Below are 27,514 nucleotides of genomic sequence, written 5' to 3'. Positions count from 1 at the left end.
CACAAAACTCATTGATTTAATGTAGCGGGGCATGTTGTCTCACTATAGGTCATCGCAATGGGAACTTGCTGTTTATTGACACTGATTTAAAAAAGAAAAATACCGTCTAAAGTAAAATATCTATATATAAAATAAATATAGAAATGTTATGAACTTATTTGAATGTTTAACTTTTAAAGTTACAATCTTCTTTCATGACAAAGTTACCAGTGTGACTTTATTTTAATATATGTTCACATAAATTTTATACAAATAGGATTTTTGTTTTTGTATTCATACAAATATGATTATGAAATAGATATGCAATTTTACTTTGAAGGACAAAATTCACAGAAAATATCATAGACTATGAATTTAATAAAGTCAGTTGCTTTAGGTAAAAAATCATTACAAAAATATGATATAAAATATTATTTTTGTTTTCATATAAAAAATGAAAACAAAATATGATATGTGTAATTTTAGATTGAAGGACAAGATATCCAAATTTAAGACTATGTATTTAAAATAAAGTCATTAACTTTTAAAAATAATTTTATTTTATTTATTTATTTATTATCATTTAAACCCATCATACAAAAGCACTGCTCTGGAAAGGACGCATTTTATATAATTGTATTTGACTTGTTTCTGAGATATAGCCCTTCCACATGTGACAAATAGCCAGTAATCCTTTTACAAGTCAGCAACATTTTAGGTCAGTTTTAGTTGTTGTCTATTGTTGTAGAACTTACAACCAGGATGTATTTATATATTTACAAACACACACACACACACACACACACACACACACACACACACACACACACACACACACACACACACACACACACACACACACACACACACACACACACACATACACCACATGTGGCGCCATGGTTTCTTGTTCATGTTTTCTAATTTGGCACTTGTCACTGCAGATAATGAGCACTAATAGGATGTGACATCTCCTTCAGGCCTGAGGGTCTCAATATCTCTTTCATCAGTCCTTAAAGAGCTGCTGCTGATCTGGAATCAAGGCTTGTGAACTCCAAGATATTTGGAACATGAATCAGAACCAAGTGTTAATATATGACCATTATGACAGATTTATATGGCCATGCCCATGAGTGATCACTACAGTCATGTGACCAGGGCTTCTTATGGCACAGGATAAATCAAAACATTTAATTTGAGCAGACGTGGACACCAGTGAGACTCTACAGGCACAATAGAGGTCCTATTATTGGGAAGAAGGGGACACTTTTGGTGCCAGTCACTGGAAGAGCTTGAGAAGTGGCAGACAGAGCTGGCAGTGCATGCTGGGAGTGTCGAGTGGTGCCAGTCTGTCAGCAGACCTCTGATCAAACCCCTCCAGAGAAGAGCAGCGCTCCGGCCAAACACACTGCAGTGTGTCACTGAGTCCTGATTATTATCACATATGCAAATGAGCTTGTAAGAGGGTTCAAATAAATGTTTAAAAAAAATCACCAATATTTTTAAACAACTTTTATTGACATTTTTATGTAGCTAATCTCACTGTTATCAGGGCGATGTGGAATGCAGAGAGTAAATTAACTTTCAAACATGTAAGAACAGAATAATTGACTGTTCCATTTATTATATAAATATTCATATATGTATTATTTATTTACACGACACCCTAATATGATTTTTATTCAACTTAATTAAATTAAATTTTATTGTATTTTATCTGTTATGCTCTCTTCTCTTGTACTATATTTGTGAAGGAGACCAAACAATTTTAAAAATGCAAATCATTATATTATATTATAATTTTATATAGAATATTTATATTTACCCAACCTCTACTGATGATTTTTATTCAATTTTTTATTGATTTGTTACTTTTCTCTTGTAATATATTTATGTATGAGAGCAAACAATCTTTGAAATGCAAATCATGCTGTCATCTTGCCTTCCTTGTTTAGTCATGATTATTATTGTTTACTTTTAATTTCATTGTGCTGTTTTGAAATCCAGCCCTCTCCAGTATTTGTCAATACATATTAGATAGAAGACAAATAATTGTACTGATCTGTCAAATCTGATCATGTTATCTCATGTAGAGCTTCATCTGGTGGCCCTCCTGGACGATGAGCGCTAAGATGAACATGAAGACGATGTCTCAGAGCAGCTCTGGTATCCCTCTGCCACGAACCCTCTCCGAACACGACACCAAGAGCTTGAGCGGCAGTTTACAAGGTCTAGCCGGTGGAAGAACCGTGTTATCTTCCTCAACCTCATCCATATCTTCTCTTTCGGTCTCAAAGGACTTACTCAAAGGGACAGGGTTGAGAAATCAGTCTTTACTGAGAGCTCAAGGGACGTCCGGTGGCACAAACAGGCCTTCGTTTGCTCCCCGTTCAGCCCAAAACAGCCCACATGTGCTTAAAAGAGAGACCACTCATTTCAAAAACACACGGGACATGCGGAGGGGCTCGCTGCCCCAGGATGGATTCAGAGACACGGAGAGACACTCCAACCAGAACTGGAGATCTGGGCATCATCACTTCAGGAGTCTAGACAATGAGGAGAAATCGGGTCAAGCCCTTCAGAAGCCGACTAATGGGAACGTCATCTGGGAAACGTCAGCTGGCATTCAAAGGGACTTTCAAAAGCGGCGTATGAAAATGCAGGGTTGTGGTGATGGAGACAGAGGGAGGATTGCATCGAAACCCCAGATCGGTGTCACAAACACGTGTCCTCAAGGCAGAGAGTCTCCACGGATGGCACATGTGGCTCCTTTCAGATTCAGGTGAGATTTTTCCTTTTTTGCGGTTGGTTTATGTTGGACATATGTTGCAGATATTTAATTGTGCATGCTCAATTTCTCTATTTTTATCATTTAAATTACTTTGTCATGAAAGTTCCCTTTCAGTCGCTCACGTTCAACGTAGTCGGCGTGTCGACTGATTGGGATCACGCTTAGGGAGCCTGTTATCTTCGAGTACTGTTAAAACGAGCCGATGCCCATTGGCGTGCGAGATCTGCATCTCACACTCTGCCCCGCCCCCGCGGCGCGGGTATAAATACGGAAGTGGATACATGCACTAGTTGTCTTTTGCTTCGGAGCCGATCGGTGTCGATGTCTCTGAAGAGTGTTGAATTTTCAACGAGCGTGTGTGTCTGTGTTCTTCTGGAGGACTCTCCCAGTGGTGGCTGGTGCCCAACTCTCAGGATATTCTGAGACCCCGGCCTGGATGTGTGCCCAAGGTTCCTACCTCTCCCTTGAAAAGGGGACCAGGTGGTGACCCTGCAAGCGCTGCCCCGGAGGAGGCAGACCCAGCCCTGGCTTTTCTGTGCCCTTTCTGCTCCTTGCGGTTATAACGGGACAGAATGCAAAGCCTCAGGAGCCTGTTACGGAGACCAGCAGAAAGGGAAGGCTGTTTCCAAGCAGAGGTTGGCCCACTGCATAGTGGTTGCCATCATTCTGGTGTGTTAACCCAAAGAGAAAGTATAGCTCCTATCTAGGCGTTGACACAGAGTGCGTCGCTGACACATGCTTTACACCTGCGGGCTGGACAACACTATCATGTTCCCTAGAAAAATAGCCTACGTGTCGAACCGCTGCTTCCCGTGGGCTCCCTTCTAATGAAGCAAGTTTCACTGTAAGCCCAGGCCGAAGTGTCGGCTTGCTGCGCCATTCCCCTCCTATGGACTGGATTCGTGCGCATTTCTTGCTCCAGTAGATTTCCTCTTTAGCCGAACCCTGACAAGTTCCTCCATTTCCAAATGTCAATGTGATTTTTAAGACATAAATATGATTTTCTTAAAATTTTACCATTAATATTGCTATATATATATATACACTACCGTTCAAAAGTTTGGGGTCGGTAAGATTTTTAATGTTTTTAAAAGTCGTCTCTCTGCTCACCAAGGCTGCATTTATTTGATTAAAAATACAAAACAAAACCCAGTAATATTGTTAAATATTATTTCAATGTAAAACGGCTGTTTTCTATGTGAATATATAGTAAAGTGTAATTTATTTATTTGATCAAAGCTAAATTTTCAGCATCATTACTCCAGTCTTCAGTGTCACATGATCCTTCAGAAATCAGTATAATATGATGATTTGATGCTCAGAAACATTTATGATTATTATCACAGTTGAAAACAGTTGAGCTGCTTCATATTTTTGTGCAAACCGTGATTAATATTTTTCAGGATTCTTTGAAAGTTGAAAGAGAAAAGCATTTAATTAAAAAACAAATATTTTGCATAATTATAAACATCTTTACTGTCACTTTTGATCAATTTAATGTGTCCTTTCTGAAGAAAAGTATTAATTTCTTTAAAAAAAAAATCGTATTGACCCCAAACTTTTGAATGGTAGTGTGTTTATATATATATATATATATATATATATATATATATAAAATGTTTGTTAGATGCGATTAATCTTTTTTAAAGCTATATATATATATATATATATATATATATATATATATATATACATACATTATATACTGTATATATTTATTCTGTAACTGTATGGGTAATATTGTCTCATTTGTATTTTGTACCTGTATTTATATATATATATATATATATATATATATATATATATATATATATATGTTTTAAAGAAACATCTGAGACACAATTGATGCTGAAATAAGGTCTCATCCTTTAAGTTTATATACTATAAATACTAAAAACTCCCATTTTCTTTCTTGTTCACCTTTGGTGTGTCCCTCTGTCTCCTCAGGCCGCAGGTCCGGGAGGACACTGAAGCTTCTCTGGAGGATCTCAGTGATTGTTCCTCAGACTCTATGGAAATGTGCTGTGAGGATTTGAGTGAGTCTCTGCTAAAATATTCAATATTCATGAAAGCTACGGCTGCGTCCGAAACCGCATACTCTTTTGAGCAGGTACTTATTTTGAATAAGTGATTACTTCACGACCGCTAAAATTTATGAATCGAATGTAGACGTACTACATTCACCATGTTGTTGTCATTATCATGTGACCTACCAGCATCAGTCACGTCGCTTCACCACCATTCACCATTCACAGAAGTGTCCAAAACTGTCCATCATATGCACACTTCAGAATCTCGCTGGAAGAAGTAGGTTATCCGAGTACTTTTAGCATACTCTTTTATAAGGACTGAATTCAGACATACTTCTTTTGTCCCATACTGTTTCGCCTACTATATAGTAGAGAAGTATGTGATTTCAGTTGCAGCCAAAGTCTTTTTTCTGTAATGAGCTTTTCCTTTATCATATAGGATAATAAACTGTACTGAGATTGTCTGAGATTGTTGTTAGTGTCTGATATCATCACGGTAAATTTTTTTGTGAGGGATGCCATTATTCAGATTGATAGAATTATAAAAAACTATAAAAAAATGCTGGTGTTTTAAATTATGATTGCTAGTCCATGTGAGGAGATTCATGGCTTTGCTGATGTATGTTCTCAATGTCTGAACTATGAAGCTATATAGATTTTAGCAGACCACACGGCTCTATATAGACCATCTCAGTGAAATACTGTATAATACTATAATGTTGGCCATATATATATATATATATATATATATATATATATATGTAAATTTACATCAGCTTCTAAGCAATGCATCATGGAACAAATGGTTAGCCAACCATAAGAGAGCTAATTAACCAATAAGCTTAATAATCTTAATTGAAGCTGTGCATTACAGTGATTTTTACCATGGTTAAAGTCTTTTAGGCCCTCTGGTTGCTTCATTAGTGTCAGTAAACATCTGTGAGTAAATTTACCAGGCAGAATGTGAGAAGCAAATTCTGAGCTAGTCTTATTACAGATATTTTCATATATGAGAATAATGTGCAACAATATGAGACTTTACAGAGGGTGTTCACATGTTTCACATTAATATACAGCATGTGTGCAGCGGAGACATAAGATTTATTTTCTGTGTCACTCAGTAATTCTTCAGAGGGGTGTGATTTTAATGTAGAAAATGATGGCACGTGAACAAACAAACAAACAGACAAGCACAGCCATATGTTCCCACATCCGCACACAAACACTGAATGAAACGCGAGCACATGTGAGTAATACATCAGTGTGGTGTAATGCCAGCATCTGACCAGCTACAGATGCCAGCAACCCATGGGATGTGCTCATGTCTGCAAACATCTGCACTGCTGGCCAACCACAGTGTCCGGATGGGATCCAGATGTTTGGAGAACCTTTGGCTTTCTCCAGAGAGAGGGCGGTAGTCACACCAGAAAGTGTGTTTCATATTTTATCAAGAGAAAACGGCGAGGTCTCTCACCTAATACGTGTCAGAATCCGGCGGTGTTTTGTGTAAGCGTCGAACCACAGTGATATATAATGTACATCCGAATATATCTCATGGAAGAAAAGAACAGATCTTTTTAATACTGTTTTCTTTTATACAGCAGTTAAATGTGGAGACTTTTGAGCTCTATAATATATCAAATGTTTCCCTTAGACCTATCTTAGATTAATTGGATACTTTCAGATCTTTATATATACATAAAGATCTGAAAAGTATCCAATTAATCTCAGTTAGGTGAGGTGACGTCTATATATATATATATATATATATATATATATATATATATATATGTATATATATATATGTATACTTTTAATATATCCTTTTTAATATTTATATCTTAGTTGTTTCTTTTAGACCTTTTTGAGATTATTTTTAATGGTATTTTTAATATCTGACAAATTTTTCTTAGACATAATTGAGATTAAATTGATACTTTGGATCTCTTTTTATATCTCGCTTTTTAAATATATTTTAATATCTTGTTTTTTTTAGACTTGATTACATTACATAAATACTTTTCAGATCTTTGAAATTGACAATTGTAATTGATTGATTGATTTTAAATTGAAAACAAATAGAGACTTTTGCTGATATTAAAAAACAACAGCTTAACGGCATCTCAAATTGTGCTTGGATTTGCTAAGAAACCAGAAAATTAAATATCAGAAATCTCGATATGAATTCAAACATGTCTCATTTCTCTTCTACATTTCATGCTGTATGACAACAATTGACAACAGTTTGACAATTTTTTCCCCCTAAGAAATCATAAGAGAAACATCTGAGGCTAAATTAAATTAAAACAGTAAATAAAGCACCATTAAGTCAATGAAAGAGCAATATATTTTGTTGCATTTTTTTCTTGGACTTGTTGACCCTCTTTTTATTGATGTAACTAAAATGAAGTTTTTTTGCGACAACTTGTGCAATCCACAGGAAGTATGTTCTTCTTTTAATGATGTCAATGGAAAAAGCCCCCATAGAATGACACGGCACCTCATGACCAGTTCAAACAAAAGACCTCATTCTACTCAGAATTACCCCAGATGCCCCAGGACTAGCATGTGTTTGGCCAAGTGTGCCGACCCCCTGCAGGACAGCGCTGAGGTCTAGATTAAGTCATTGTACCAAACTGGTCAGTTGCATCATACTGGTTCTGGGAGATTTGTTTAAGTCAGTGCCAGGTTCCTGTCAGGGCTCATTTGCGAGCCGATAAAGACGAACAGAAAGTGGATTTGAGGCATGCTGTTACCTTATTCACGCTGGAGATGTGCTGCTTTGTGCAGTGCCGTGTGGAGAGACACGGTCTTCCTAATGCATGTTGTGATGTAGGTAGCAGCGTTGCTATGGTGACGGCTTCTCCAGCGAAGCATTGCGGAGAAGTCCATAGAGAGATGCGTATGGAATATCATGAACGTTGATGCTAGGGATCATCTAAAAACAGCACGGCGGTTGTATGAAGTGTAGATGTATGGGATGAGGGAGGTGCGATGGCAAACATCTGGACTCTATTGATTTATTATTGGCCAAGTAAAAGATTTATTCCTACATATTCCAAGAAATCATATTCTTATTTTATTGGCATGTTTGTTCTGTTTTCCAGTATAAATATCCTTGAAACAAGATCGATTTATTTGATAAGCAAAATTGTTTTTAGAGAATATGTCATGAATATTTGTTTATATTGTCTTGATCCATTGGCAGGACATTGTTCCATTTTTTCACTTGAATGATAACATTGCTAAATGCATTTAATTTATTTTCTGACTGTCTTTTTTAAAGGTTTGCAGATTTAAGCAACATTTTGACCTTGAGGTTTGGTTTGATCGGTTGCACAGGTAAAGTTTGCGAATAAATATATCTGGATTATCTCCAGAACTGTATATAGCAAAAAAATCCTCTTGTTAATCAATATCTTCTTTTGTTTTTTAGTAAAACACCCTTAAAAGCAATATTAATTATTGTTCTATACATAATATTATATATTTATTATTTAAAGCATTTAAAATGATTTAGAGAATGTCTCTTGAATATAATTGATCTTTTTCTATTTATTTTTTTGTATGTTGTGTAGAACTGAACTTATGTATTCTTAATGTTTGGGGGAAAGTATGATTATATTGCATTATTGTATTATAGTACTTAAAACTATGGACTACCATATCTTTGTAATAAAAGAGCAAGTAGATACATGGATATAAAAAGAAAATATACATTTTAGGACTTTTTTCTTGTTTTGTGTTGGATTTTTTGAGATAATATTGCTTTATTATATTATACCACTAAAGGCAATCTATTAAAAATGATAGATAGATAGATAGATAGATAGATAGATAGATAGATAGATAGATAGATAGATAGATAGATAGATAGATAGATAGATAGATGGATGGATGGATGGATAGATTGCATTTCTCCTACAGGCACATAGTGAATAGCTTTTTTATCGAATTTATTCAGCACTGGACACTGGAAGGGGGAGGGGAGAAACAATGAGGATGGTGAAATAATGTGTGTGAAAATACACTCTTACGATATACGGGATTCAGTTTACATTCTGGTGTTGCAATTTGTCATCTCCCCTAACAGATCTCACTTTATGCTGAGGCAGAGAGAGACACACCGGAAAATGCATCTGAGAGAGAGAGAGAGAGAGAGAGAGAGAGAGAGAGTGATAGAGAGAGAGTGAGAGTGAGATAAAGAGAGGGAGAAAGGGGGGAGGGACTGTTGTTGCGTGCAGCACTGCTGTCATTTGGCTGCTGCACGGCTCAGCGGCAAGACGGTCTGGTGAAGGGAGGAGAGAAAACGAGTGAGTGAGAGAAAGAGGAGAGAGACAAGGGGAACCAGGGCGGCAGCAGCTGCAGCCTGACAGGGAGGCTGAGGGAGGGACGGCATTTTCTTCCCGTGCAAGAGAGAAAGATCTGCACATTCAATCTCTCCTCCATGGTCTCGCTCTTCTCTCATTTGGTCCTAAATGCTCTCCAGTAGAGGAAGAGGCTTGGGGGTCAAATAAAAGGCAGACAGAGAAAGGGGACGTCAAGGAAAGGTGCGGGCATGGCTGCCAAGAGGGGCAAGTCTGGCGTGCCACAAAGCGTGGCCCGGAGCGAGCTGAAGGTCTACCGCGTGGGAAGCACAGAGGGACGTATCCCGGTGCCGTCCAATCTCCGCAAGCAGAGGTCTTTGACCAACTTAGCTGTGCTGACAGATGCCGAGAAGAAGATGCAACTCTATGAGCCCAAATGGTGTGATGACATGAGTAAAGCTGCCTCGGGACACCTGAAGATGGGCAAGCCCAAATCTGCGGGCGGTGGAGGGGCGGTTGGTTCCCAACTCTCCCGCAACCTGTCCAAATCGGACCACTCCCTCTTCCAGGGCAAACCCAAGACATTCACTCCACTTGCGGCACCTGGTGCTTTGGGAAAAAGCCAAAGTCGGATCCCTCGAGGCCCTTACGCGGAAGTAAAACCCCTGAGCAAGGCATCCGACGACTGCAAGTCTGACGATGATATCCTTTCCAGCAAAGCCAAAGCGAGTGGGAAGAAAGCTGCGGCTGGGAGCTCTGGAGACCCAGAGGCTAAAGGTCAAGGTGAGGAAGGGGGTGATAAACCCTTCCTCAAGGTGGACCCGGAGCTGGTGGTCACTGTTCTTGGTGACCTGGAGCAGTTGCTCTTCAGTCAAATGCTTGGTGAGTACGGTTGAAAACCTCTGCGACCAGTTTTCATGCCCACTTACTACCTGCTGCCATTGGCAGCAAGGTGGATGAATGGTGTGGATTGATTGGGAAAACTCCAACCATGCTGTTGTTTTGATCCATATTTGCACTTGGAGATCTCTCGAATGCATGTTGCTGTGATTATAAAGGTGGTCTCGGACAGCTGGACAATGCAGGGCTTTGTTCTGGGTAGCATGTGCATTGTGCATCCGCCCTCTCTCACACTTGTGGGATAGAAATTGCGCTCATAGATTATTCCCTTTGGCGTATATCCAATATCGTTCAATGATTGAATGACAAAATGCTGTGGGGTGATGCTCGGCACAGTGATCTGCTTTTCAACGCCTGTCTGGTGCTTGTGCGTCTCTCCGTCTGTGTGTGCTGGTGTTGCCGCTCTTCTCGCATTTGTAATGAGGTAATGGCTGCTATCAGGGACGCTGGTAGTAGGAAAAGGCTGTGGAATACAGAAAGGGGTCATAATGAATTTGGTTTTTAGTTTGTCATCAGCCTTTTGACTGTGTCTTGATCTGTAGACACTGATAAATGTTGTTGTCGAACACATGAACACAAGCATGCACGATCACCTGTCATGAAATTCAACTAGGCTTTCTAAGGGATAATTTTCCGTCTTTACACATACTGTAGAATTTGATTTTAACCACCTTTGCTTGCTTTTTGGCTACATAAAGATTGCGTGATATTCTATGAGGTATGCTTGTTATGGTTAGTGAATGTCCATTAGGCAATGTCAATGGCATTAATCAGGATGTATGTTTGTTTCACTTAAAACAAATATCCCATTTAGTTTGTGCCATCCTCTAAACACAGCATGCCCTGCATTTGTGAATAAGGATGACCTCTATTTCTACTGTTTCCAGAGCTCATCTGTTTGAATGACCAATTTGGGCCTGGATTCTTACAATTTTTTGCTTGGAATCTCATTTTCGATCCTCGTCCTCTTTGCATTTCATTGTTTAACATGGTACAATTCAGTGGTGAGTTCAAAGGCTAATAAGAGTAAACAAATGACCTAGATTAAACTCCTTATTAAAATGTATAGGTCATCTCTCCGTAGCTCTTGTACACAAATCCATACAGCATTCTAATCGGATTTATAATTTGAAAACAATCCCAAAAGATCCAAATGGGAATTTTCTTAGAACCCAGAAACAAGAAGTAAGAACAGCACAAAAATTAGCATTAGCAGCCTTTTGTGATCGATTCCAAACTATAGTAGAAAATACTAGCAAAGTTTTTGCATGCTTTATACTGAGTATAATTACAACGAACACTAGCGTGTTAGTTTCTACTTACTTCACATTAGTTTCTACTATAAATTTAGAGAGAAAACACTGTGCTATAGGGCAACTTTTTTATGCAGGAACATTTAATCACAAGGTTTTTAAAAATAATAAATCGAATCTCTATATCAAAGTTCTTTGTTTTTATAATCATAATCACACGTAGGGTCCTATCTTGCACCCAGCGCAATTGACTTTGTACACCGACGCATCTATCCTTCCTATTTTGCACCCGACGCACAGCGGACTTTTCTCTCCACAGACGCACGTCGGTAAATTAGGGAATGAACTTGCGCTCCCGGTGGGTTCAGGAAAAGAGGAGGCGTGTTCCGTCGCAAACGTTCCCTGGTGCTATTTTGCAGTTTCAGAAAACAATCCTGCCATAGACCAGGAAAAACCTAGTCTAAAGTCAGTGGCGCGTTATTCAGATGCTATTTTAAGGGTGCATGCTTGGCCGTAATGTAGCGTGTGCACAACACGCATACACTTTGTTTCTCTCATTTACTCAGACGCAGCAGTTCCCATTTTTGCAAACCATAAATAATTACAAGGAAAAATATTACCACACGAGGGAAATCATTGTGGTGTCCATGAAGCTGTGAAAAAATAGGCATAAATCTAGCTTACACATTTACCCAAATTATTATACGCCTGTTTAACCGAAGCTAATTTGGGTGGGTTTCTCCCATAGCCATACAATGTCACTTCTCTGTCTTTTACGGCCCTGACGAGAACGTCTGTCTCCTCGACTGTGAACCGCTCCTGGCGTGCGTCTGGCAAATCCGCTATTATAATAGCAATCCGCCATGGAACAAGCGCGCCTGCTTTTAAAGGGAACGTGCAAGGACGTTCTGATTGGTTTATTTCACGTTACGCCCAAACCACACCTATGAGTAATGTAACTACTTCAGACCAACCCATTTTAGATTTGCGTCGGGCGCAAGAGTCATTTATCCCTCCAGTATAAAGCAAAAGCGCCGGAGATCCGCCCACAAAGTTACTTGCGTTTTGCGCTTGATACTTGCGTTTCAGATCAGATATTAAAATAGGGGCCGTAGAGTTTATGCTCATTTGTTCTGCATAATAAACCGCTGCATAATAGACTTCTTTGAGACGTTCTGTTGGACCGTATGTGGCACACTACTTCTGCATACCACTCATGGTCACAAGACTGAATTAGAGCTCAGAAAGGAGTATTTCTCTCCTCTGTGCATTCACAATTTCTATTGTACTGCGCAGCTGGACGAAGGTCCAAACCTCTGAGGGGGAAGGCTTAAAATATCAATTAAAGACAATAGTTCAACTCAACAATTTGAGTTGAGGAACAGTTATATGGAAACTTGGCTGAGGCCGAATTTTGCTTCTTTGTGACAGTCTATATGTAAAGCTTATGTAAGCGGATATGTAAGCTTTTATGAGGGACTGTGGTCATGTTTGTTTCCTTGAATGCGCTATCGTTTTTTTAAATAACTGATAATATCTAGAGAGTAGGGTGACTGATAGCTGACGTTATTCAATATGAAAATACATTTACTGTATAATAAGTATTTTTGACAGATATTTTGACTATTGAAAAATCCGTACGAAAAGATAAATATATCTGAGAGATTATTTTGTCTTTCTAGGAGCTTTTTCACTCATTTTCAGTATAAACTGGTTAAAACAAGTTAAAAATACACTTATATCCAATCTTTGAATCATTATTACGTAGCATTTCTTCAATTAAATGTATCTTGTTTTAAGTATTGTTAAAAGTTTTAGCTTGAAAAACAATTTTAAATAATTATTATATAATCTGATTATAATTTTTTGCTATGTATACACAACATTTACAAAACTGCTGGTAGTTTGGAACGAGAGCACTACCACTCTTTTAATCGGTTAAATATATTTTATTACACACACACGTACGCACACACAACACACACACACACACACACACACACACACACACACACACACACACACACACACACACACACACACACACACACACATATAGCTAAATATGCGTTTCATGAAGCATTGAACGAATATTAACAAACAGCATCACAAACTTACGTTGTTAGTAACCTGTAGTTAGAAGCATAGTTTCTTGTTAAATAGCAGGTAATCTTACATAGATTTAAATAGATCATGCTCTTGGGCACAAGAAGCAATCTAACATACAATTTCATTCTATTTAAATATATATATACATTTTAATCTATATATTTTAGTGTATCAACACTACAATCAGGGCCAAATCTGAAGAGTGTGCATGTGTGTGAAATGCGCAAGGGAAATCCAGAGTATGACGTATGCGAGATCCCGCGATGAATCAATTATCAATAAAGCAAAATGACATGGAACAAAAACCATGAAGTAGTCATTAGTTGCCGTGTTCGTTACAGCATCATCTCGAAAAGATTAATTAGCAGAAGTTATGCCTCCTCCACCTGCGTGTGAAGTCATTAATGACAGTCCTGTATTGTTAAACCAATGTGGTTCAAATGAGAGAGGTGAGACCACGAAACAGTCGTGACTAGTTGGTTATTTTCTCCAACGATGCATTGTTCTGTGGTTGTTAATCAGCGAATTACAATACATTGTTGTACAGGAAATGCAGCCCTGGTTGTCTGTCTATCATTAAACTGCACCAGTGCTCACATATGCAGCAGTGATGCACAAAATCTACACATGAAGTTGTGGTCCAGTATGCCCTTTCAGATCAAAGCATGGCGGAAAAAGAGCATATATTAAAGTTTAATCTCCCATGGAGCTGGAGATTGCATCGGAGCATTGCAAACACTATTTAAAGTTGCAATGTAAAATATGAGGGTGTTTTTATACATAATGTATATGTATCAATTTAAACATTTTGTGCATGCTTGCTTTTTATTTGACCGTACAGTAGAAAGTAGCTTTTTTACGAGGTTTTCAAGAGATTGTGTGGCAGTTTACAACTGCTTGAACAGTTTCTTGGGACAGAAGAAGACTTTCATCCTTTGTTCTCTTGAAGGCGATGGACTGATAAGAGGCTGTCTGGTTCTCATAATCTCATTGTTGGCATTTTGCTCATTTTATGCTGCCTTTGGGGTTCATGTTGAAGACTGTTAGCTTTCACCTTTAGTTGCTTTGACATTAATGAAAGGCTGTTGGCTGCTTAAAAACAAAGACAAGCTCTTTGAAATAAAAACTTCCTTTTTCTCTGGATGTCAGAAAAATCACAGCTTTTGTCATCTATGTGAGCACTACTGCTATACCTGTTTGCAGTGGTCACATATGTACTTTGCAGTGAAAACAAGTGAAATACTGTCATCTTGTCTCCTCATTTACTATTTCCACCATGCAAGTCTGTCTAGTGATGTAATTAGCTAGAGTTAATACTCTCATGGGAATAGACTTGATTGACATGAGTTATCTGCTGTAGAGTAATGCTGGTAAACCACCTCACGTTGCCTGTAAAGCAGTCCAGTCGTTAATAATGTCAGGGCAAGCGTCGGGCCTAACTGCACCATGGGATTGATTGGACATGCTGTTGACTTGCTGACCACCAGCCAGAAGCAGGTTTTCAAGAAATTGCTTGAAAAAAATGCTTGAACAGGCAGCATTAGTTTCTTGGGACTTTCATTCCTGGTTTTCATTTTCTTAATGTAGGTGATGGAGTTAAATGATTCTATCTGGTTGTTGGAATTTGTCTCCTTTTATGCTGCCTTTAGATTTAATGTTGAAGACCTTTGAAGGCCTTGACGTAAACTAAAGTTTGTTGGCTATTTAAAAACCAAGACAAGCTCTTTAAAAGGTCAACTTCCTCTTTCAATGGGAACTTGTCTTTATCAAACTCTTTCATGGGTCTTTAAATTCTCAATACTTGTGCCATTAGCATCTTTAAATAATTGAGGAAATATTGGTGTAGAAACTTTTTGAGAAACTCATCTTTTTGAAAGATGCAAATTTTGTGCTGATTTTAAACTATTTTATGTTAGATTTTTTGGTTACACTTTATTTCGATGGTCCACTTTAGTCATTCTTCTAACTATATGTAACTTTGCAACTACATGTCAACTAGAAGTCATTATAGTATTAGTAGAATGTCTGCTTAATATCTGCTAACACTTTATTTTGTTGAAACATTGACTTTCTACTGACTATAAGTAACTTTTCAGCTACGTCAACTTATTCTACTAACCTTTACCCTAACCTATAAGTGTACTAATACTCTAATGAGAGTTAGTTCACATGCAGTTTCAAAATTTACTTATAAGTAGAACGTAAACCATTGAAATAAAGTGTAACTGATCTTTTTTCTTTACATGAATACACCACCGTTCAAACATTTGAGGTAGGCAAGATGTTATAGCCTAAGTGTTTTTGAAAGAAGTCTCTTATTCTCAAAAGTATAGCAAAAAATAGTAGCATTGTGAAATATTATTACAGTTTAAAAAGTAACTGTTTTCTAATGTAATATATTGTAAAATCAAAGCTGTATTTTCAGCATCATTGTTCTAGTCTTCAGTTTCACATAATCCTTCAGATGATGATTTGCTGCTCAAGAAACATTTCTGATTATTATCAATGTTGAAACTTTTGATCAATTTAATGTATCCTTGCTGAATAAAAGTATAAATTTCCTTTAAAAAAAAAGAGCTTACTTACTCCAAACTTTTGAACTGTGGTGTATATGCATTTATTTGACACAATGAAAATCCTATGATCTGATGCTTGATTTAATACTGCTCCTTGATGGAAACATTATTTGCATATACTCACTGTTCATTGTATTTTGGTTGCTAATTATGTGTGCAGATCCCGAGTCTCAAAGGAAACGGACGGTTCAGAATGTTCTGGATCTCAGACAGAATCTGGAGGAAACCATGTCCAGCCTGCGAGGGGCTCAGCTCAGCCAGAGGTGAGAGAGAACCAGCGCATGTTTATGACATGAAAAATCACAGCCAAACTAATTCACGAGGATGCAAACTGCTGCTTTTCAATGAACCATGGGAGAAAGCACCACAATGTTCTTTGGAAACAATCTTCACACAAATTTGTGCCACAAAGAGCATGAATATAAACAAGGCTTTATATTATACACTAATGATTACTTTTTCCACAACCATGCAGCCTCCCACATCTTTTGGGAGAGTTTCCACTTCAGTCATTCAAACACCTGGCTGCCACATTCATAAATACACAATGAAACACTTTCCATCAACGAATATAAACAAACACACACAGAAATCAGCTGCTCTCAAGGCTTTACAGACTCAGATGTACAAACATTAATACACAACTAGAATATATACAGTATATATATGTACATGTAGTTAAACAGGTGTACCAATAAAAGTGGCTGATGAGTGTATGTATGTATGTATGTGTATGTGCATATGTACCTGTTCAACTGCTCATTAGCCCAAATATCTTATCAGCCAATCACATGGCAGCAGTTCAAGGTATTTAGGCATGTAGCCATGGTGAAGACAATCTGTTGAAGTTCAAACTGAGCATCAGAATGGGGAAGAAATTTGACTTTAAGTGACTTTGAACGTGGCATAGATGTTGTTGCCAGACGGGCTGGTCTGAGTATTTCAGAAATTGCTGATCCACAGGGATTTTCACATACAACCATCTCTAGGGTTAACAGAAAATGGTCTGAAAAAGAGAAAATATGTGTCAGTTCTGTGGGTGAAAATGTCTTGTTGATGCCAGAGGTCAGAGGAGAATGACCAGACTGGATCAGCTGATAGAAAGGCAACAGTAACTCTAGTAAGCACTCGTTACAACCGAAGTCTGCAGAAGATCATCATCTCTGAATGCAGAAGAGCATCTCTGAACGCAGAAGATCATCTCTGAACGCAGAAGATCATCTCTGAGCGCAGAAGATCATCTCTGAACACAGAAGATCATCTCTGAACACAGAAGATCATCTCTGAACGCAGAAGATCTTCTCTGAGCGCAGAAGATCATCTCTGAACACAGAAGAGCATCTCTGAACGCAGAAGATCTTCTCTGAACGCAGAAGAGCATCTCTGAACGCAGAAGATCTTCTCTGAACACAGAAGAGTATCGCTGAACGCAGAAGATCATCTCTGAATGCATAAGATCATCTCTGACCGCAGAAGATCATCTCTGAACACAGAAGAGCATCTCTGAACGCAGAAGATCATCTCTGAATGCATAAGATCATCTCTGAACACAGAAGAGCATCTCTGAACACAGAAGATCATCTCTGAACCCAGAAGAGCATCTCTGAACGCAGAAGATCATCTCTGAATGCAAAAGATCATCTCTGAACACAGAAGATCTTCTCTGAACGCAGAAGAGCATCTCTGAACGCAGAAGATCATCTCTGAACACAGAAGAGCATCTCTGAACACAGAAGAGCATCTCTGAACACAGAAGATAATCTCTGAACACAGAAGATCATCTCTGAACGCAGAAGATCATCTCTGAACACAGAAGATCATCTCTGAACACAGAAGATCATCTCTGAACACAGAAGAGCATCTCTGAACACAGAAGATCATCTCTGAACACAGAAGATCATCTCTGAATGCAGAAGATCATCTCTGAACACAGAAGAGCATCTCTGAACACAGAAGATCATCTCTGAACGCAGAAGAGCATCTCTGAACGCAGAAGATCATCTCTGAACACAGAAGATCATCTCTGAACGCAGAAGATCATCTCTGAACACAGAAGATCATCTCTGAACGCAGAAGATCATCTCTGAACACAGAAGATCATCTCTGAACACAGAAGATCATCTCTGAACACAGAAGATCATCTCTGAACGCAGAAGATCATCTCTGAACACAGAAGATCATCTCTGAACGCAGAAGAGCATCTCTGAACGCAGAAGATCATCTCTGAACACAGAAGATCATCTCTGAACGCAGAAGATCATCTCTGAACACAGAAGATCTTCTCTGAACACAGAAGATCATCTCTGAACACAGAAGAGCATCTCTGAACGCATAAGATCATCTCTGAACACAGAAGATCTTCTCTGAACGCAGAAGAGCATCTCTGAACACAGAAGATCATCTCTGAACACAGAAGATCATCTCTGAACACAGAAGAGCATCTCTGAACGCATAAGATCATCTCTGAACACAGAAGATCTTCTCTGAACGCAGAAGAGCATCTCTGAACACAGAAGATCATCTCTGAACACAGAAGATCATCTCTGAACACAGAAGAGCATCTCTGAACACAGAAGAGCATCTCTGAACACAGAAGAGCATCTCTGAACACAGAAGATCATCTCTGAACACAGAAGATCATCTCTGAACGCAGAAGATCATCTGTGACCACAGAAGATAATCTCTGAACACAGAAGATCATCTCTGAACGCAGAAGATCTTCTCTGAACGCAGAAGATCTTCTCTGAACGCAGAAGATCTTCTCTGAACGCAGAAGAGCATCTCTGAACACAGAGGAGCATCTTTGAACACAGAAGATCTTCTCTGAACACAGAGGAGCATCTCTGAACGCAGAAGATCATCTCTGAACGCAGAAGATCATCTCTGAACACAGAAGATCATCTCTGAACGCAGAAGATCATCTCTGAACGCATAAGATCATCTCTGAACACAGAAGATCATCTCTGAACGCAGAAGATCATCTCTGAACGCAGAAGATCATCTCTGAACGCATAAGATCATCTCTGAACACAGAAGATCATCTCTGAACGCAGAAGATCATCTCTGAACACAGAAGAGCATCTCTGAACGCAGAAGAGCATCTCTGAACGCAGAAGATCATCTCTGAACGCAGAAGATCATCTCTGAACGCATAAGATCATCTCTGAACACAGAAGATCATCTCTGAACACAGAAGAGCATCTCTGAACACAGAAGATCATCTCTGAACACAGAAGAGCATCTCTGAACACAGAAGATCATCTCTGAACACAGAAGAGCATCTCTGAACGCAGAAGAGCATCTCTGAACACAGAAGATCATCTCTGAACACAGAAGATCATCTCTGAACACAGAAGAGCATCTCTGAACGCAAAGATCATCTCTGAACACAGAAGATCATCTCTGAACGCAGAAGAGAATCTCTGAACGCTCAACACGTCCAACCTTGAAGCAGATAAGCTACAGCTGCAGAAGACACACACTCCTGTGTCACTCCTGTCATATAAGAACAGTAAACTAAGGCTACGATTCACACAGACAGACCAAAACTGGACAATAGAAGATTGGAAAATGTTTCCTGGTCTGATGAGTCTGGATTTCTGCTGTGACATTCGGTCGGGTCAGAATTTGGCGTAAACAACATGAAAGCATGGATCTTCCTGCCTTGCATCAACAGTTCAAGCTGCTGGTGGTGTGATGGTTTGTTAAATATATTCTTGGCACACTTTGGGGCCTTTAGTACCAATTGAGCATCATTTAAATGCCACAGCCGACCTGAGTGTTCTTGCTAACCATCTCCATCCCCAGCTTTATGAGCACAGTGAACCATCTTCTGATGGATACTTCAAGCAGGATAACGCACGTCACAAAGCGCAAATCATCTAAAACTGGTTTCTTGAACATGACACTAAACTCAAACGGCCTCCACATTCACCAGATCTCAGTCTAATAGAGCAGCTTTGAGATGTGCTGGAACTGATTCACATCATGGATGTACAGCTGACAAATCTGCAGAATCTGTGTGCTACTCTCATGACAATATGGACCAAAATCTCTGAGGAATCTAGAACCTTGTTGAATCTATGCCATGAAGAATTAAGGCAGTTCTGACAGCAAAAGATATATATTCATATTCAAGTGACAGAGTAAGCTAGAGAGAAGCTACGGCCAGTTCTATGCCTCATCCTGATGAATAAATTCTCCTTCCCCAAAGGTGTGCTAGATTTGCTTAGCATAGCAATTGTGCTAACTTTTATCTCAGTTTTGCCCCTAGAGATCTCAGCCTGTCCTTTCTTCTAACATCAAACCTTTCCCTAGAGGATTACTATTCTCTAGCCTACTAAGTTTCTGAGTAGAACATTTTTGTAGCAGATAAGCATGATTTCTAGACCTGCAGTTAATGTACCCTCCATTTTAACAGCAGCACTTGTATAAGACTGATGATCTTCCAAAGACTTGATGGCGCAGGCGTAAAAATGATTCATACTAGATCAGCCACACTCAACCCACAGATTCACAGCCACACTTATGTATGTGTGTATAAAGCCCTGGCCTAATGAGCTTTTCTGTAACATGACGATTCTGTTATCCTTTAAAACATGGAGATACATGGACTAAAACAACTCACGATGACTCCAAATAGAGGTGCAGTGTTTGATTTTTCATGTCTATTCACATTATACACCTGCTGCGCTAGAGTATATCTGGAGTCTGTGATTGTCAAGATGCACTTGAATGGGAAAATGTGATTAATTACTGAACCAAATGGCCGCTTTTAAGTTCTCATATGCTTTTTTTGTTTAGGAAAACAGCTTGTCATGTGTTTACTTTTGCAAACAAGCCTTATATAAATTCAGAATGTTTTGGTAATAACGTGTGATGAGTTTTTAATCAAAACCGGCAAATTGTTTAGTAGTGTTTTGTTATAGAATAATGATTATTACTAATTTTTATGGTTAGTGATTTGATCAAACTCTTAAACTGTATAATAGTAATAATAGTATAATTGTACTTTGCAATATTAAACTAATACTAAGTGCATTTGTGCTGGTGCTATAGAAATAATTGGCACATCAAAATGTGTTAAAAATTTACAAAGACAGACCTAGTGACCAGCTCAAGACTTGGAGGTAAAAACTTGTACATTCTTAGTAACATCCTAACAATTGCATAACAATGCATTAGCAACCTCTTACAATGCTATGGCCTTGTGGTGGTCACTTTTGCATGGGCAAACAGACTTTTTTCAGACAATGTAAACGTGATTTTACCAAGTACCACATGTTCCTGGATCAACTTTCAGATCAACCAATCAGATTTGAGGGACAACTTTACAGTTTGTCAAGTTTAGGCTTAGAGCCAGGGTAAGGTGCTTCAACATCCGTGTTATTCACCTATCATTTCCCTTATGATTTCCCATTTCCCAAAAGTTATGGGTAGGGTTAGGTTTAGGGGTAGGGATAGGGTAAGGACTAAATTTTGGGACAGGAATGTTATTCCAGGATCAACAAAATATGTTGAGGAACATGTCTTAGGCCCCATCCACACTACTACGTTTTAGTTTAGAAACGGAGACCTTTTGCTACGTTTGCACCTCCCGTCCACACTAAAACGGCAAAAATGAAGACCTAAAACTGAGAAGTTTAGAAACGCTGCCGACCCCGTTTTGCGTTTTGAATCTCCGGAGGGCGTTTTAGTGAAGACGGGTCAAAACGGAGGACTTTAGAAACGATGACGCAGAGGCTCACGCTCGGCTCTCTGATTGGATGTCATACAACGGAAGTAAACGCAGAACAACAGCCTGGACTACCAGTTACGTTAGAGCAAGTAAAATCTGCATTTCACAATGCTATAACTGCCTACATGCACCGGAGGCAAGCTATTATTCCAGCGATCTGTGACAGTTCCCGTGTGCAGCGGCGGTATCGACCATACATGGAGCGTCGGTTTTGGGTTAAGCCGGGAAGAACCAGCGCATGGTGGGATAATTTTATCAATGAAGTTGTAGTTCCTGAAGAATGGTGCGAAAACTCTTGAATGTCCAGATCGGCACTTAACAACCTCAGAGGAATCTGAGGAATAATCAATCCGTTTCCTGTTTACACCGGCACGCGCATGCCCAGTGTAGGTGAATGGTCACGTGATCCGCGTTTTCAGTCGTTTTAATGTGGACGGAGATCAGTTCTAATACGCAGCTCAAACGCTGGTGTGGACGGAGATCGTATTCGTTTTAATTCTCCGTTTCTAAACTAAAACGCAGTAGTGTGGATGGGGCCTTACTTGGCAAAATCACGGTGACCGAAAAAGTCTGATCTTGCCCTTACAGTGCTTGTTGATTTTAGTAATGAGAAGAACTCTATATATATTCTTGCCACACAGTGCTTGACTTGGAGAGAGCAGGAACTTTGCTTTGGCTTCAAGTAGGATGTGATGTGGCACTGAAAGAGAATGGAAAAGCAGGGAATGAGGTTTGGGAGTGGCTGGGCCGTCAGTTTGTCCAGTGCAGTGAAATAAGGCTGTATGTGTGTTATTTTCTGTTGTTTTTTTTAAATTACAGAGAAATAAAAAATTTATTCTGACTAGAAACTCCCACACGGTCCTTTATCTCCAGTCCAGGTCCTCTGCTATAATGCCAGATTAAAGATTTGATTGGATGGTTGTGGCTTGCTATTGGTGGATCTCATGTGAGTGACAGGTTGCCCCGCCCTCGTCATTAGAGAAAGAAAAGAGATGTTACTGCAAGAGGAAGATTATGATCTTTGATTAAAGATTATTACGGAAAAATAAAATAATTAAATGCACGAATAAACTATTTGTAATAAATCCTGCAATATTACACAAAAAACAAGTATTGTCAGTTTTGATTTCATGGTGACTTTAAAGCAAGTGAACCACTTGCAAGAATAACATGCCAAATTAACAGCCCTGGGTAACACTAACCAATTTATGCCTTGATAGCATCAAATATTTCAAAGCACTAGTGCATTTTTGGTATTTCGCAGCTGTCTGATGAATTTTCCTGAGAGAAGTGGGTAAAAATAGCTACTCAGTGTTTATGTGGTGAAGGAAGCTGTTATATTATTCATTTGAGACTGTGCATCTGGTTATGCAATCTGCATTCTCAACAGATGAAGATGATCATGCATCCTTTTCTTTAGTAGGTCATGAGTTCCTGTGTCCTTCATCGCATCCCACAACCCTATTATATTGAGGTTTGGATGCATCAGTAACTCTCTCTTTCCATCTACAGTTGTTTGGAGAGCAGCGTGTGCTATGACAGTGATGAAACCAACGCTCGTAGCATCTCCAGCCTCTCCAACCGTTCCTCACCTCTCTCATGGCGCCACGGCCAGTCCAGTCCTCGTCTGCAAGCCGGCGATGCCCCTTCCTCAACCGGATCCAGCTATCTGTCGGGAACCAAAGCCTCGTCCCAATACACCTCTCACACGATGCCCGCTCGCTGCTCCAGCCGCCTCAGCCACACGGCACGCAGCGAGTTCATCGAAGGCCTGGACGCTGGAGATAGCGACCTCAAGTCTGGTTACCTCAGTGATTCTGATGTACTTTGCAAGAGCCTTAATGACGACGACGACGACGACAATCTGGCCAATGGGTGAGTGTCTGCATGTTTTTGTTTGCTAAATATTCAACTTGAAAAAGATGACACCTCTTATGAAGAGGATCATAATGTCTGATTTGAAGTATTCATTAGAGCTACTATAATGTCAAGAATGAGACCAGGAGACGCAGTACGGCTGTTAAACTGCTATGTAAGTACACTAGATTAAAAAGGCAACAGTGAGAGCATCAAAGAGGGTCATGCTAATTATCCACATTACCAGAGAGACCTGCAGGGATGCTGTGAATGACGAAGCCCTCCTGGTTCTGCCGCAGCTTTGTAACATTAATACAGGGTGTTCAGACTTTTGTACAGGGCAAAATGCATAAAAGTTACGTAGTTAGAGCTCAATGAGTCATATTTTATTTATTTACACTACCGTTCAAACTTTTGGGGTTTCTTCTGCTCACCAAGGCTGCATTTATTTGATTAAAAATACCGTAAAAACAGCAATATTGTGAAATTTTATAACAATTTAAAATAACTGCTTTCTATTTTAATATAATTTAAAATGTAATTTATTCCTGTGATGCAAAGCTGAATTTTCAGCATCATTATTGCTGAATTCATATTTTTGTGGAAATCGTGTTTTGTTTTTTTTCAGGATTTTTCAGAAAGTTAAAAAAAAAAACATTTATTTGCTATAGAAATCATGTTAAAAATGTCTCTACTGTCACATTTGATCAATATAATGCATCCTTGCTGAATAAAAGTATTAATTTCTTCAAAAAAAAGGAAAAAAGTTTCACATTGAGATGAAAGTAGTTTCTAGTCATGAGCGTTTCAGAATCTGTCGCTAGTGCTGGAGTTTCTTGTGAATTTAGTGTTTAAATGACATTGTTTTATATTTCTATTTTTAAATTAGATTTCAAATGTCATTTAGTTGTGGCTAGATTAACAAAAATATTAAACAGACACCATATATACTCTGGACAGTGGACATGTGCTGTCCATCTACATGAAGTGGTTACATATTTCACAGTGCTTGGCTTTTAATGACATCTTCAGCAACCGCATCTTTTCATGTAACAATCCATGTGTTTTATCATTCGGGGTCCCGTCCACATGCTTCACAAGGGCGATTGGAAGTTGATTGTAGCCTATAGCAGTGGTTCCCAAACTGTGGTCCGCGGACCACTAGTGGTCCGTGAGGGTACTGCAGGTGGTCCGTGGAAAGGCAAAATAAAATATAAAATAATATTTTTTACCTTCATTTTACCAGGAATCCCCATAAAAAAATAAAAAGTAAAAAGAATATGTAGGCCTATATTGATATAAAATTTAATCGTGTTAAAGTTTAAAGTTTAATTGTGTGATTACTAAAATAGGCTAGTGGTGCTCGGCCGTGACGTTCAAGTTCAGTGCCGTTAGAACCACAACATGGATCGGTGGATAGCAACAGGTTCTCTGAAGAGGAAAGCGGCAGAGGCAAATACTTTGCCATTATATAAAATATTTGTCTGATTATAATTTCACCAACAGTAATTCTGGATTGCCTCCACCAAACAAGTAAATAGGAAATAAGCAAATCAGAACACTTCAAGCCAAAACAGCAGTATGCGCGCAAGCGTGAAACGCTAGTGTTTCTTCTTGCTGCGTATCTTTTACTGGGGTCTCCAACACGTTGCTCGATTGGAGGTAGCTCGTCAAGGGGCCGTTCACATATCGTGTCTTTTGCGCTCTCAAGTTCATTATTTCATGTAGGCGCGCGGCAAGTGCGCTCATAATTGATGTGACGCACTCATTTTTTTAGGCGCAGCGAGATGAAAACACCTCAACTATTCATAATGCCGCAAACGCACCGCAGTTCATGTGACAAAAACAAACAAATCAGCTTCATCCTTTCCGTAAACATTGAAAGCTCAGTCAATGAAGAATGCAAGAATGCACGTGCACCCAAACACTACGGGTGTTTTTCTCTTCTCCGTAAATAAATATTGTAGAAGAGGTACAGCAAGCGTTTTTCGGTGGTGGAAATCTATTAGCTACTAAGCACAACTAAGTTGTGGAGAGCGTGCATAGCAACGACAGATGGCACGGGAAAATCGGACCGAATTTTACTATTAGCTAATAATAAAAGATAAGCTAATGTGCATCGATGTAAATGTCAAGTAATGTATCTTTTTTTGACTCATTCTTTTTATAAAAATGATTTAAAGGCTGAAATTTGTGAGGTTTATATTTTTATAAAACCTTTTTTTGTGAAAAATGATTAAAGGGGATGAAATATGTGAGGTTTATCTTTTTATAAAACCTTTTTTGTTAAAACTTTATTTGAATTTTATTTTACTATATGTGCCTATATGGGTGGCAGGGGTTGGCGGCAATGTAAGTATCTGGATATTTACCGCGGGGCGAGGGCTTCGATTACCTCTCTCTTTTTTGACCATACATGTTTGCATCCCTGAAATGAACCTGATTATGCCCTCGGGCGCTTGAGTAAATAAATAAATTAAATATGTGGCAGCCGTTGTGTGCAGTAAACTTTCTTTTAACAAGCTGTTGTACTGATGTGATGACCAGTTATAGTTTAATGTTAGTAAGCCTATTTAGAGGTGCGGATTAATTCAGGAAGGACTGTGTGTAGATATATTTTATTATGTGTATTATGAGGTGGTCCGTGAAAATTCTTGATTACAAATAGTGGTCCACACACACAAAAAGTTTGAAAACCCCTGGCCTATAGTAACAGTGTTCATTTTGCAGGTGTAAAACCAATAAATACACAGTTTGTTCACGGTCTGTATTTTGTGGTTCAGCAGTAGTAGTTTGATAGCTAGCAGTTTTGCTGATGGCAAGATTGCACACACTAAAATAATAGCAAGGAGGCATTTAGCAGATGCTTTTATCCAGTGATTTGCAGCTCAGTGATAATCCCTCAGGAGCAATTCCAGTTTAAGCGTCTTGCTCAAGGGCGCAATGGGGACGGCTTGAACTAGCAACCTTTCTGACCCTTTGAAGCCAAACTTTTTCTGTGCAGCTATAACAGCGATTTGCAGCATTTATATATAACAGCCCAGTCACCATTTGTTTCTTTTTGCAAAGTCAAGCCATCTGCATGCTTATAATTTGCATGCCATCGGAGTGACCTTGTGTTCCTCTTGGACTCGGACAGCACACAGCCACAGGGAGTTTGATCCCAGGAAGATTTGATGACTACTTCACTGGCCACGATCGTCTTTCTCATTCCTCTATCTGCTCTTTTTCTACTCAGAGTTTGAAATTATCATCACAGCTCATTGCTCGGTCTCACACCCCCAAATACACACGTTGCACGTGTATTCGGATGATGAAATCCAGGCCAGTTCTCCTGGGCGTGAATCTGGGCTTTATCTGGGAAGCTCATGCAGAGGGATTTAGAGAATGCCGCATGATGGTGGGGTGATCAAACCCAGCCCTCGTTCTCTCTTACTGAAGGGAGAGAGAGACTCACATAAAGAAGAACAGGCCTTAACAATACGGATGGGCAGAGACCGGTTTGGGTCAGTTGAAGGAACTGTCACTTACATTATTGGGCCAGTTAATGGGCCCTATCTTGCACCCGGCGCAAATGACTTTGTACACTGACGCATGTATCATTCCTATTTTGCACCCGCGCAAAGCGGACTTTTCCCTCCACAGACACACGTCGGTTAACTAAGAAATACACTTGCGCTCCCCGGGGCGGTTCAGCGCAAAGAGGAGGCGTGTTCCGGCGCTAACTTTCCCCCATGCTATTTTGCTGTTCTATAAAACAATTGCGCCACTGACCAGAAAAAAACTAGTCTAAAGTCAGTGGCGCGTTGCGCGTACATTCAGATGCTTTTTTAAGCGCGCATGCTTGGCCATAATAAAAAGTGTGAACAACGCGCATATACTGTAGATGATTCTCTCATCTACACAGATGCATTTTACTTTTTGCAAATGATACATTATTATAAGGAAAAATATTAAAACACGAGGGAAATCATT

At 39.1% G+C, this 27,514-nt stretch overlaps 1 protein-coding gene across 11 annotated transcripts in view; it reads left to right on the top strand.

Moving 5' to 3' along the window:
• The window catches only part of nav1b (neuron navigator 1b), a 100,589-nt gene that overhangs the window by 11,145 nt on the left and 61,930 nt on the right, over positions 1–27,514 (top strand). For 7 of the 11 annotated variants that reach the window (XM_077197754.1, XM_077197753.1, XM_077197746.1 and 4 more), the window contains exons 4-7: positions 2,073–2,761; positions 4,718–4,806; positions 16,106–16,208; positions 23,195–23,557. In XM_077197754.1, the coding sequence (XP_077053869.1) occupies positions 2,100–2,761; positions 4,718–4,806; positions 16,106–16,208; positions 23,195–23,557 (1,217 nt within the window). In that variant the 5' untranslated portion in view covers positions 2,073–2,099. Of the gene's footprint in view, positions 1–923; positions 1,438–2,072; positions 2,762–4,717; positions 4,807–9,036; positions 9,990–16,105; positions 16,209–23,194; positions 23,558–27,514 lie in introns of those variants that run through there. The other 4 variants (XM_077197758.1, XM_077197756.1, XM_077197755.1 and 1 more) reach the window with 2 other exon arrangements.

This window comes from Siphateles boraxobius, unplaced genomic scaffold, assembly GCF_051911475.1.
Source record: "Siphateles boraxobius isolate OS27281-9 unplaced genomic scaffold, OSU_SipBor_1 41, whole genome shotgun sequence".
Taxonomy (NCBI): Eukaryota; Metazoa; Chordata; class Actinopteri; order Cypriniformes; family Leuciscidae; genus Siphateles; species Siphateles boraxobius.
Note: the sequence above shows the minus strand (reverse complement) of the source record. Positions and strands in the feature narration are given on the sequence as shown.